General features: G+C 47.6%; 1 protein-coding gene across 1 annotated transcript; it reads right to left on the bottom strand.

Annotated features, from left to right (window-relative positions):
- Positions 1-991: 991 nt before the first annotated feature.
- Positions 992-3417, bottom strand: LOC119289394. The gene is made up of 2 exons (XM_037568727.1): positions 2187-3417; positions 992-1206 (listed from the first exon to the last, which is right to left on the bottom strand). Exons 1-2 carry the CDS (start codon positions 3313-3315, stop codon positions 1136-1138), a joined length of 1200 nt encoding a protein of 399 aa, XP_037424624.1. The 5' UTR covers positions 3316-3417; the 3' UTR covers positions 992-1135.
- Positions 3418-14347: the final 10930 nt, after the last annotated feature.

Consider the following 14347-nt stretch of genomic DNA (forward strand, 5'->3'; position numbering starts at 1 on the left):
ACAGAGAAAGGAGTTGGGCTCTGGGCCTGAGAAAGAGATGTTAGGCCTGTGAATTCAGCCCAGCCTAGCTGGAATTGCTTTTCCAATTAAATAAAATGCAGAAATCAATTTATATAAGTCAAAAGAAGAGCAAATGGTCACCGGAAACAGGAACTTTGCAGGTAAATCAAATTGAACATGGACAATCAGATAAAAATACTTCCAAACATACCCATATATATGACTAACCTAAGATTTGTTTACTGGGCTAGACTTATGTTACATATGACAATTAGTGAATTAGGTGGTGTTTGGTTCTCTAGTCCCAACTAAAAAGTCCCTAGTCCCTAAAAAAGTCTCTCCCTGTTTGTTTCCAGAGACTAAAAAGTCCCTAGTCCTTTGCTAGAGGTTATTAAATGACCATGTTGCCCCTACTATATAGAAAAATAATAATCAAACAACATCATGGGGTGGCGGGCCAATGGGTGCATGGAGGGGCATTGTTGAAAAAGTCCCAAAAAAACTCTCTTAAGAGTCTTCTTCATTTAGTCCCAAATGCCTAGTTTAGTCCCTAAAAAGTCCCTCCCGTTTGGTAAAAAAGTCTCTAAGAGGGACCTTTTCTAATCCCTACACAAAAAAGTCCCTGAAAACAAACACCCCTTTAGTTGGTTGACCATCACGCCCTCTCACATGAATGGGTATGTTTATTTTTTTTCCTGGTGGCTATGTTTTAATTCCCACTACCAATTTTCAATTAATAGGGTGCATCAAACGAGGCCCCTATGCCTATTTATACCTTTCCTGTCAGCATAAAAGGTGAAACATGACTTCGATCTCTGTATGTATTGTTGGACAATGAATTTTATTAAACTGATAAATAATTGGGCACTGTCTATTGCCGATTGAATCTCTCGTCTGCTGGTTGGCAGAGTTTTCGTTCGCCTGAGTGTATGTTTTCTTGTTTAATAGTAGTATAGATTCAACTCTCAGTCATCAACGAGCCGCATCACAGGGACTCACCATTTCATCAAACATAGATTTGCCTGTGATTCCACTATCAGCCAACAACGACACAAGAAACCAGACACCTTATTGGCACATGCCCGACCTTGACGACGCAACCGTCGAGTACTTTCCAACGATGCACTCGTACAAGCTAGCGGCGGCCAATCCCTTCTGGCCGATTGAGCGTATACGGCAACCACAATCGCCTTGATTGTTTGTTCCCTGATATACATACGTAAGAATCAGGCACACAAAAGGCAGTGCTCCTGCTGGTTCCTCAAAAAAAAAAAATCAGGCACACAAGGGAAACTCACCTTCTCAGCCTGGGTTCAAATGAGCTCAAATGAATAGTAAAATCAATAAATAAATAAGTAATATCCGATTTTTTTGTGACAAACATTGACAAAAGTTGTAAGAGCTTGAAAATTTCCATCATGAATTTACATTTTTGGAAGTCGTTGAAAAAAAAAAACAGTGCTCCAAAATGCTTTCGAAAGTAGCATTTTCAGAGTATCAATTTTCAAATAAATTATTGTCTATAAATGCATTTTCAAATAAATTAAACATCAGAGTTAATGCTACATAGATTAGAGGTTCATTGCAAAAATAATTCATTCACCCGCTTACACATTCCACTAACAGGAGGAAATTATCAAGGTCAATCACAAAAACTACCAAAAGGGTGAGAAAACAAACACCATTACACAAAACCAGGAACTAAGTAGCACATAACTCACACAACCCCGACGCCTCTAAATTATGGTACTGGCTTCATGCTATTAAGCATATTCCATTACTCACTATCGTCAATGCACCTAACCGTTTGTGCTCGCACTTTCTGCAAATGTAGATTTGTCAACATGATTCTAGAAGGAGATGCATGAAGTTATACTTTATAATACTGCCAATTAGGAAGGTGCAACATTTTTGTATCACATATCACTCAAAGTTTGTGCGAACACACCTATATGTATTCGAAATTGAGACATTAAAAATAACCCTGCATCGGATGAAACAAGCAATCTTTTAAATATGCTTTGGATGCAACATTGCTGACCGCACATATCTATGTACTATATAACTAATTGAAAAATCAAATATAACTTTTGACCTAATTAAACATGATTTTTTCCATATTTAATATATTACTATTGATACAAGAATTGTTTCCGAATCACAAATGAAAGGACATATAGATATACCTTGTGGGTTGCAGAAACTCATATACGGAATCAAGGCACGGAACCTTTCTCTCTTCCATAGCTTCGTCCACCGCAATGACTTGAGATTAATTTCGTAGATGCCAAGATCCGTGGTCACGAAAATGATATCACTCCCCTCCATAGATCCAATCAGTCTAATAACTCTTTTCTTGGTATTTTGAATGGGGAGGAATGCCTTGAGATCGATGGCTCTACGGTGAGTCCATGCATCAACTCCATCAGAACCCATCTTCTTGGACCACAGGTGGAGGATAAACTTATCCGTGTTTGCCATCCCTGCAATCCCTAAACTTCCGTCCTGCATCGCCATGATGATGGTGCTGCCGATAGTCGCAGACACCTCCGACGGCATATCAATCAGTGATAAGCTATCAGAGTTCAAGTCGTACTTGAGAATTGCTAGTGCTACATAGGCTTGAGGTCGCCGAACCATGAAGTGGAGTGCGTCTTGGACGAGGACTAATGGCATTTCGTCGACTGTTGCTCCACCGGCAAGATGAAGACCAGAGCACGGCTTGCTCATCCCACCCTTCTCCATGGAGAAGATGCCCGCGCGTGCAATACCTACACCATTCGTCTTGTCCAGGCTGATGAAGACCACCCGGAAGCGTCCCTCATGGCACGCGCGGTGGTCGCAGTCGGCCACAGCACAGAGCACGGCAGCGGCCCCACGTTGTTTAGTGGACATGTATCCCGTCGGCACGTCGAGCTCCCAACGGCAGCCCGTCATGGGGTCCCAGACGACGAACCCCACGGGCGACCTGCTCCTATCCCCGAGGAGGACGAGGCCATGGCGGCAGTCCCACGCAGAGTAGGCCAGATCGCTCCAGTCATCGTCGGGGACACGTGGGGCGAACTTCATGGTCGAGACGAAGTGCGGCTTGTGTTCTTCGTCCTCCGGGCCGGCGTACTCAGGCCAGGAGTAGAGGAAGCCGAGCATGGAAGGAGCTCCGTGGTGGTCGGCGTAGCGGCCACGGAAGCGAGCGCCGGCGAGGAGGCTGAGCCAGAGCTTGCTGGCGAGGGAAGCGCGCACGAGGTGCTCGGGCTCGCCCGGCGGGAGGCGGAGGAAGACCTCCTCAAGGAGGTCGTCCGGCAGTGTCTGAGACATGGTTGATCGGTGGAGGAGGCGAGGGCCAAAGTGGATGGAGATGGACTCATGGAGGCTTGCTGCACAGAGACTCTGTGTGAGCTCCAGTGGATACTTAGGTTGGAGTTAGGTGAACGGGCATGCATGTGTGATGTGTCCATTAAGCAAAGCGAGAGATATACGCGATGTTAGGGGAATAATAGTTAATTAAAGCAAAGTAAGAGATGCACGCGGTGTGCTTTTTGGAAAGAGGCAGGAAACTGCACTATGGTCATGGTGTGGTGCGTGCATGGTTGGGGTGGTATATATTGCAAAGCTTTTTCTTTCTTCTGCTCAGCATGTGCGCGCACGAGGAGGCAATTAACTGTTGATGCGTGTCTTAAACTTAAAGCCAATCAATTGACAACAATTAGTGCTCTGTCATGTCAGGAGTAGCATACCACTTTTCTCAAAGAAGAAAGAAAAAGGAGTAAGCAAGTAGAAAATGCATTCTCCAAAAAAACTAGTCCTAGAAAATGCAGGGTAGTGGTAACATAATCAGGTCCTTCAAACAATGATCTTGATAGCAAACTGAGCCAAGCTCAGATGGTAAGGCTCCTTGTGGTGAAAATAGCCCATCAGGATTTAAATTGTACTAGAGTTGGCACTGATAATCACATTTTTCTTGATTTATTCAGACTTCCTGGTGATGTTCGTTCAGTGGAGGAGACATTCCCGTCATCTACGGAGGTGCATATGGTGATTTCGTCAATCTCAAGATGATATGTACACACACACGTTCATAGGGGTGAGTACATGTACATATGTGTACTCTGTTCATGGTGTGGTGCATTCCAACATTGACTGGAGTGATCTTCCTCACTATTAGTTGTCTGTAGTTATTGGTATTCTAAGTTTGCATTTTGTACTTGAACTATGTGTGTTTGCATGATCGTACCCAAACTATGTTTAAGTTTGCATGTTTAAAACTTCGAATGCTAGCATGTTTGGATCGAATTTGCAATGATCTAATTTAGTTTTGATATTTTGGTGCCCTATTTTTGGGCAGCTTGGGAGAATAAAAAAATTGTTTCTCTAAAAAGTAAAAATTCACTTTTTGATGCCCTATTTTAGGCCAGCTGTTTGAGATGCTCTTATGGGATGTGTATTGTTGGGTGCCCCATGCATGGATTATTCAAGATGTTCTTGTACGTGCAGTTTTGTTTCTTTATCCCCCCCTAGAGTTATTCTCTGTTGATTAACATCATGATTAAGAAAGGGAGAGCAGGCTGCGAATCGTATGCAAATGCAGGCGATGTTGGCTCAACAACAGTAGGCGATCCAGAATCTTTATGCTCTGCATGGCATAACTCCGCCAGAGATGCCAACCCTTCCTCCTCTGCATGCTCCTGGCTTCATCTTTGTGAGTTCTCTTTGAACTTTTCAATCTTCATTTTTGTCCTGATTAGTTATCTTACTATCTCATGCTTACAGTTGGATCAAATGAAACCGAATGATGCCTCAAGATGGTGCGACACCAGTCTTCAACGTTTGGAAATACATAGGCTTCAGGTTATATTGAGAAATTTGGGCTTGTGGACCTTCTGTACTCGTGCTTGTGTTTGTGTGCTTTTGAACTAGTGCTTGTGAATTCGTGCTTGAGACTTTGTGATATATGTTGAGGAATGGTTTGTATATAATGTTTCAGTGCTTGTGCTATGTGGGATGTCATGATATATGAATTGCTATATATGAGTTATTACATGGCTAATTGCAAAACTAAATAAAACAAGTGTTGACCGTATGTTTGTTGAGTGTTACACTTGGCAAAGGGTACACGTGGTTTGATCTCGTACCTTCTAGGATTCTTTGTTGAGTGTCTCTCTAGGGGACTTGGTAGAGCCGGATGTGTAGCACGTCTTGGGAGCATGCCAGCTAGCCAGGTAGCCCCTCTGTCGAGGGCTGTTTGCCGAAAGTCATCCTGGGGAACCTGGAAAACCAATGAACTTGTGAATGTTGGGGAACGTAGTATTTCAAAAAAAAATTCTACGATCACGCAAGATCTATCTAGGAGATGCATAGCAACGAGAGAGGAGATTGTGTCCACGTACCCTCGTAGACCGAAACCGGAAGCGTTTAGTAACGCGGTTGATGTAGTCGAACGTCTTCGCGATCCAACCGATCCAAGTACCGAACACACAGCACCTCCGCGATCTGCACACGTTCAGCTCGGTGACATCCCTCGAACTCTTGACCCAGTTGAGGCCAAGGGAGAGTTTCGTCAGCACGACGGCATGGTGACGGTGATGATGAAGTTACCGGCGCAAGGCGTCGCCTAAGCACTACGACGATTGAGGGAGTCCTGGATTAGGGGGTCCTCGGACAGCTGCACTATATACTTTAGCCGGACTGTTGGACTATGAAGATACAGGATTGAAGACTTCGTCCCGTGTCCGGATGGGACTGTCCTTGGCGTGGAAGGCAAGCTTGGCAATACAGATATGTAGATCTCCTCCCTTGTAACCGACTCTGTGTAACCCTAGCCCCCTCCGGTGTCTATATTAACCGGAGGGTTTAGTCCGTAGGACAACAACAATCATACCATAGGCTAGCTTTTAGGGTTTAGCCTCTACGATCTCGTGGTAGATCAACTCTTGTAATACTCATATTATCAAGATCAATCAAGCAGGAAGTAGGGTATTACCTCCATTGAGAGGGCCCGAACCTGGGTAAACATCGTGTCCCCCGCCTCCTGTTACCATCCGCCTCAGACGCACAGTTCGGGACCCCCTACCCGAGATCCGCCGGTTTTGACACCGACATTGGTGCTTTCATTGAGAGTTCCACTGTGCCGTCACTGTAAGGCTTGATGGCTCCTTCGATCATCGGCAATGATGCGATCCAGGGTGAGGTTTTCCTCCCCGGACAAATCTTCGTGTTCGGCGGCTTCGTACTGCAGGCTAACTCACTTGGCCGTCTGGAGAAGATCGAGAGCTACGCCCCTGGCCATCAGGTCAGGTTCGGAAACTTGAACTATACTGCAGACATCCGCGGAGACTTGATCTTCGATGGATTCGAACCCATGTGAGGTGCGCCACACAATCACGACGAGCATGACTTAACTCAGCTGTCGAACAGTGTTCGTGAGATCACACCTGCAACTACTCCGGCCCTCAATCCGGAACAAATTGCACCATCTGAGGATGGGTGGATAGACCCCGCCATGGTGTCCACACTCTCAGTGATGATAGAGCTGAATACTGACTTCACCTCCCACGAGAGCCGTGTTGCCAAACCATTAGATTCGTCCCCGGCCACGGGCTCCAAGCCGCTTGCATCCGTGCCTATCGAATCCGATTGGGCACCGATCATGGAGTTTACCTCCGCGGATATCTTTCAGCACTCGCCTTTTGGCGATGTGCTAAATTCGTTAAGGACTCTCCCCCTGTCAAGAGAACCTTGGCCAAACTATGTCCGGCTAAAATGGGATGCGGACGACGAAGAAATTCACGACCCATCCACCACCCACTTAATAGCCACTATCGACGATTTAACCGACATGCTCGACTTCGACTCCAAAGACATCGACGGTATGGACGACGATGCAGGAGACGAACAGGAACCACCGCCCACAGGGCGCTGGACCGCCACCTCATCATATGATATATACATGGTGGATACCCCCAAAGAAGGCAATGGTGATAAGACAGTGGAGGAGGCCACCTCCAAGAAGCAATCCAAGCACCGACGTCAGCGGCGCCACTCTAAGTCTCGCCACAGCAAAAGCAGTGATGCCGGCACAAGAGACAATAATGCTCCAGATAGTGCCGATGACGATGACAATCCCCTCCAGCCAGACCTAGAGCGGGAGGATGAACAAGCTAGCCCTCCGGAACAGGCAGCAGACGGAGAATCGGAGGATGACAATTATATGCCTCTCTCCTCAGACGAGGTGAGTCTCGGCGACGAAGAATTTATCGTGCCTGAGGATCCCGTCGAACAGGAGCGCTTCAAGCGCCGGCTTATAGCCACAACAAACATCCTAAAGAGAAAGCAACAATAGCTTCGAGCTGATCAGGATCTGCTAGCGGTCAGATGGACTGAAGTCCTTGCGGCCGAGGAATATGAACTCGAACGCCCAACCAAGAGTTACCCAAAGCGCAGGTTGCTAACCCAACTCGAGGAGGAAGCATTAAAACCCACATCACCAGCGTATGATGCGGCTGATCGGCCACCTCGTGGCCGAGACAGAGAGGCATACCAGCCCGAATTCTAGACCGCACCCTGCCGCCGTGCAAACAAAAACACAAAGGCCCGGGGCAACACGCAGGACCTGCGAGATGTATTGACAAACAAAGCAGGGCATACAAGATCGATCTACGGATCCACAGGGCCGCGCCCAAACGCGTGACGGTGATCGTCACGCCGGATACACTAAAAGCAAGTCCGGCCGGGCCGAATATAGCAGGCAAGACTCGTACGAACTGCGTCGTGACATAGCCCGGCACAGAGGCGCCGCACACCCCCTATGCTTCACCGACGAAGTAATGGATTATGAGTTCCCAGAAGGGTTTAAACCCGTGAACATTGAATCATATGATGGTACTACAGACCCCGTAGTATGGATAGAAGATTTCTTCCACCACATTAACATGGCCCGCGGGGACGATCTACACGCCATCAAGTACCTCCCGCTAAAACTCAAAGGGCCATCTCGGCATTGGCTGAACAGCTTGCCACAAACTCCATCGGAAGTTGGGAGAGCCTGATAGACGCATTCCTGGACAATTTCCAGGGCACCTATGTGCGACCGCCGGATGCTGACGATTTAAGTCATATAACTCAGCAGCCAGGGGAATCGGCCAGGAAATTCTTGACCCGGTTCCTAACTAAGAAGAACCAAATTGTCGACTGTCCGGATGCAGAGGCCTTAGCGGCATTTAAGCATAACATCCGTGACGAGTGGCTCGCCTGGCACCTCGGTCAGGAGAAGCCAAAATCCATGGCAGCCCTAACGACCCTTATGACCCGCTTTTATGCGGGCGAAGATAGGTGGTTGGCTCGTAGTAACAACACAACAAGCAAACCTAGCACATTAGAGGCCAGGGATAGCAACGGCAAGCCACGACGCAACAAACACAAGCGTCGCAAATATGGTGAAAACGCCAAAGATACGGCAGTTAATGCTGGGTTTAGCGGCTCAAAGTCCGGTCAGCAGAAAGGGCCCCTCAGAAATAACAATTCGGATCCACCCAGTCTGGACCGCATACTCGATCGTCAATGCCAAATTCATCGCACCCCAGGGACGCCTGCCACCCATACCAACAGAGAATTCTGGGTCTTCAAGCAAGCCTGAAGGGCAGGCGCCAAAAACAGTAAAGGGGGTCTCAAAGCGATGATGGCGACGAAGAGCCTAGATCACCGAACACAGAAGGGCAAAAGAAATCCCCCCCGCAAATGCAAACGATGAACATGGTAAACACCACCCAAATTCCCAACCCTGACCGGATACGCACCCCTAGGGATTCCGACCTAACAGAACTAGTCGTCCCATAATATAAACTAGGGCCGGTCACGTTCAACCGCACAGATCGTCTGGTTAACTCCAATCAGGGCAATCCAGCCGCAGTAGTCCTCGACCCAATAATTGACGGGTTCTGCCTCACACGAGTCCTTATGCACGGAGGCACCAGTTTAAACCTGCTTTACCAGGACACAGTGCGCAAGATGGGCATCGATCATTCGGTGATCAAACCCACTAAAGCCACTTTTAGAGGCATTATAACAGGTGTGGAAGCCGGCTGTATAGGCTCCATTGCCCTTGAGGTAGTCTTCGGATCGCCTGACAATTACCGTACCGAAGAGTTAAACTTCGAAATCGTCCCCTTCCGCAGTGATTATCAAGCACTGCTCGGACGACCAACGTACGCTCGATTCAACGCAGTGCGACATTATGCCTACCGTAAGCTCAAAATGGCCGGTCCACGCGGCGTTATCACGGTTAATGGCAAAAACAAACTTTACCCCGGCATTAACGAGTGCGCCACTGTTCTAACAACAGAGGCAACGAGCAGCACCTTGCAGCCGAACCTCGAGTCGATGGCCAAGTTCCCGGACACCATCAAAGGACTCCGAACTACTTCACGGAAGGATAGCCCGGCTCGTCCGGAGCTCAGTTAAACACTCCGGCGAAGGCCAGAACAAGCCATACTCAGCGGCTCAACCGCTCTCCGGCACGCACACATTTCTTACACTTCCTTCGTAGGTTCACCTCTGCGCCGACCAGGACGGACGATACGGAAGCAAACCGAAACACACAAGGGAATCCTTAGATATTCCCCGCAATGATCATCCGACTACACTTCGGATCCGCACGCAGCTTCTTCTTCCCTGATCTCAACAGGTTCCACAGTCGTATTTTTTTTCCATTATTACCTGTCTTATACGCATCGACGTACCATTCAAATAAAATATGTGGATTTGTATGACACCTTTCTTCTGTCATTTCTTATTAAAACTCTTTTGTCGAGTGACACCCGTACACTGCGATATGCCTTTAAACAGGCGAGGGGCTTCGTTTGACCCACAGTACGGTAATAAAGTCCGAATACCTTCGTGGAAGTTCGGCACCCCGAACTTATAGCACTATATGCATCAGCTCCGAATCATGTCTTGGGTCAATAGTTGGGTTTGCCCGGCTCCCATGTTTTGGTAACTTACGTTCCGCTATATCCGCTAAGGTAGCGCTGGGAGAACTACTGCGATTGTGTCCCGGTTCTTCCGGACGAGCACCTCAGTAGAGAAAGCCGAAAACTGACTGTCATGATATGGCGAGAGCTGGTCAGCTGTTCGAGAGGTCATAAAATCGTTAAGGATTTCTCCGACATAATGCCATAACCAATGCAGAGTGCGATGGGTCGGTCTTTCTCCGATCAGGTGCTTATAGAGCCCCTAGTACGGTCTTCCGAACACTAGGGGTTGCGCCTACCTTACTAAAGCTCCTATGGCTAAGTGAGAATGATAAAGCCCTATAGCCTGATTGCCTGGTTCGTCATGCTGAGCACCTCCTTCGAAGGACCCAAAACTGGGATAAAGAGTGCTCAGGTTTATCCCAAACACCCCTGTACTTCTTACGTGGGGGCAGAAGCCGACGACTGGCCAACTCTCAGGTTTAATATATAAAAGGGCCGCACAGGAGGGTAAACTTTTACATAACAGGCAATAACACTAGTAGAAAAAGGGTCTAATGTGAGACACATTAGTGTGGGTTTGAAGTTGGCCCGGCACTAAAGGTAGCGTATGCATTAGTACCGGTTCGTGTTGAGCCTTTAGTACCGGTTCGTGCCACGAACCAGTACTAAAGGGGTAGTGGCAGGCTGGCGTCAGGCCGGGTCCCCACGAGCCCCTTTAGTACCGGTTTGTGACACAAACCGGTACTAAAGGTCTAACCTATAGTACCGGTTCGTGCCACGAACCCACACTAAAGGGGGCAATTTTCAAACTCTACCCCCCGGCATCGCCTTTTCAGTTTTGCAAAAAAACCAAAAGAAAATTAAAAAAACTTCAAAAATTAAAATCCTCCGAGATGTAGTTATGTTACTACATCTAGTAGTTAGGGAAATTTAAAAATATAAATTTGGACATGTTTTGCAAAAAAGTGTAATGAAAACGTAAAACGGCTATAACTTTTGCATACGATGTCGGAAAAAAATGTATAATATATCAAAATGTAGGGAATTAAAATCCGCATCCGATTTCAATTGAGGGAACCCCGTTGAAGATTTTTAGAATCCTCAAATTCACAAAGGAAAAAAAGTTATGCTCAAATTACAATTTTTTGAATTTTTTGTCAAACTGTGGTCAAACTACTTATTCAATAAATATTAGTGTTACTAAATAATTATTCAATAATATTTGAGTTAATAAATAATTAGTTCAGTTTTTTTTTGAATTTTGGTCAAATCTGGTCAAACTGTGGTCAAACTATGGTAAAACTATGGTCAAACTACTTATTCGAGAAATATTAGTGTTACTAAATTATTATTGTATTTTAAAATAATAGTTTCAAGCTCAAACAGTGATACTTGTGACTTCGTACTCGAGCTAAACTCTTGAGGATTAATAGGATTGACAGCTTACTATTGTCAGGAAAACAACAAGTGCTCACTTGGAGACTAGGGGGAATAGAACTCGAAAGTTAAGCGTGCTCAGACTGGAGTAGTGAGAGGATGGGTGACCGACCGGGAAGTTAGATGATTTGGAATTAGTGGTGTACACTTGATAAGTTATGAGGGGTGATTAGAGGCTAAATCGTTAAATAATTCAAAAAACTGAAATTCGAAAAAAACAAAAGAAAATCAAAAAATTGAAAACTAAATTTCAAAAAATATCCTTTAGTACTGGTTGGTGTTATCAACCGGTACTAAAGGTCGCCCAGACCACGGCGCGGGCTGGTGCCACGTGGTGGGCCTTTAGCACGGGTTCGTGTTGAACCGGCACTAAAGGGGGGGTACCTAAAGGTCCTTATGAACCCACACTAAAGGTCGTATTTCTACTAGTGTAAATAAATGACCCTGTTCAAACATTACAAAGGACAACATGACTGTCATTCATGGGAATATAATGTCCTTGGATCCTTTCAGGACACCTTCATAATATAATTCGGGCTTGCGGTGTTCCTTGCCCTCTAGCGGCCCTTCGGTCACTAGCTTCTCAGCATCCATCTTCCCCAGTGCACCTTCACGCGGGCGAAGGCCATTCGTGCACCCCCTATGTAGGCCGACCGCATGACGACGTAAAGTCGAGGGCAAGCGTTTACAAGCCGCTTCACGAGCCCGAAATAGCTGCCTAGAATCGGCTCGGCAGGCCACAGCCGGATAATCAAATCCTTCATGGCTAGTTCCGCCGCCTTATGCAGTTCGATCAGCTGTTTCAGTTGATCGAGAAAGGGCACCGGATAATTCGGTGCCAAATACTGCGACCAGAAGAGCTTGTCCGCAGTGTTCCTTTCTTCGGCCCGGTAGAATTGGGTGGCATCCGCTATGCTACGGGGCAGCTCCAGAAAAACCCCTGGAGAAATCCGAATTTAAAATAAGAAACATAATCTTCTCCTCAAAAACTTGCTTTACAAGGAGAAAGCCTTACCCGCTGCGATCTTCCTCGCCTCTTGGATCCCCTGCGGGGCGCTTTGGGTTTCCCCCCGGGCATCGCTCGCGGCCTGATGCGCCTGGGCGAGTTTGGATTCTTTCTCCGTTAAACTCTGCTCCAAGGTCTCGCATTTTTTCACGGCCTGTTGCAGCTCCTGCTCAGCTTTAATTACCCTAGCCTCGTACTCCTCACGGAGGGCCTGCTTTGCAGCTACCTTTTCCCCGGCCTCGGCCACAGCCTTCTTAAGAGCCTCAACTTCGGTCATCATCCCTAGAGAAAATCAGGGAACATATTCGATAATACTGAAAATTTGATCGCACTAAACGCGAATAATACTTGTGCATACCATGTTTATCTCCAAATTGTATTTTCAACTTGCCAAGTTCTTCTTTGGCCAGCTCCAGACTTTGATTCAGTCCGGAGATCTCCGTAGTATGGGCGGCAGCAGCCGTTATAGACGCGAATATAAATTTGATCATCTGTCCGGTTTCTTCTTTCACCGAACAGTGTATCAGGGGATACTATCCATACTATGACACTCTTCGAAAAACATACCTCAAAACCTTTTATAAGGCTGATACAAGCTCCATTCAGTCCACTCTTAGCAGACCAAATCTTCTCAATCACCGCACCCATAAGGGTATGGTGTTCATCAACTATGGAGGCGTCCTTCAGCGCCACCAACAAAGCATCTGACGCCTCTGGTTGGACAGAGGTTGCCGGCACACGTGCTCCAGCTAAGAGAGGCTGCCTGCTTGATTCTGGAGCCGTATTGGTCTCCGGAACGGCATCCGGATGGGAGCCGACTTCAAGATGGCCCCTGCCATCAGCTCCCATGGGAATCTGCTCCCCCGTGTGTCCGGCCCATGAAGTTTGACCTCCAGGCGCCGCCTTCACAGTCTTTCCCTCTCCTCATGGGCCGGGGTCCCTCTGGGATGAAGCCTCAGTGGTTTTCACCTGTTTGGAGGGAGGGCCCTTCGGGGGCATCCCGCTTTCCATAGCATCCGAGCTCAGCGAATCCTCTGATGAGGATTGTTCGATACGGGACCTTGCCGGACTATAAAACATATGACTCAGGTTAAAATATTACTCCATGATGAGTATGGACGCATAAGCACGTTCGGACTGTATATACTCACGGGTTCTCTAGGGGTTGGGCCCTGGGGTCCCACGCCGGGCCGCTGTCGGTGGCGGCAGCGAACTCCTCCGGAAGAGGAGGTTTTCCCCTTTTAGGTGGCTCGGCCTCCAAGTGTGTGGAGGTCGTCCTTTTCTTCCTCTTCCCCGCAGGGGATTCATCTTCCTCCTCCTCCTCGTCCTCTTCAGAGGCGGAACGGGCATCAGAGCCTTCGGATATTGTGTCTGAAGTGCCGCGGCGATGAAGGCCGCCCCGGGTCTTTTTGGCCTCCTTCTCGGCCGTCTTCTTCGGCACCTTGTAAGGCGCCCGGACCAGCATCTTCGTCAGAAGAGGGACCGCTGGTTCTTCGGGAAGCGGGGCCGGACAATGGATCCACTCCGCCTTCTTCGCCCAGCCCTAGGAGAATTATGGAAAGCACATTTAGCGCTTCCCTTGGGTCATGTGGGCAAAAAGTACGATTACTCACCGAACTTGCAGGGCGGGACAGTTGGTACCCACGGTCTTCGGCGGAGTCCGGCCATGATTTGCTGGACTTGAAAAGCACCTTCCAGATGTCCTTTTGCGAGGATCCAAAAAGCTCCCGCAAGGTTTGGTGCTTGGCCGGATTGAATTCCCATAAATTGCAAGTCCGGTGTTGACAAGGTAGGATCCGGCGAACTAACATCACCTAGACCACATTGACAAGTTCAATGTTCTTGTCTCCCATATCTCTAACACGCATCTGGAGCATCGACAATTCGTCAGACGAGGACCAGTTCAGGCCCTTCTTGACCCAGGATGTGAGCCGCAGGG

Source organism: Triticum dicoccoides, chromosome 4A, assembly GCF_002162155.2.
Source record: "Triticum dicoccoides isolate Atlit2015 ecotype Zavitan chromosome 4A, WEW_v2.0, whole genome shotgun sequence".
Classification (NCBI taxonomy): Eukaryota; Viridiplantae; Streptophyta; class Magnoliopsida; order Poales; family Poaceae; genus Triticum; species Triticum dicoccoides.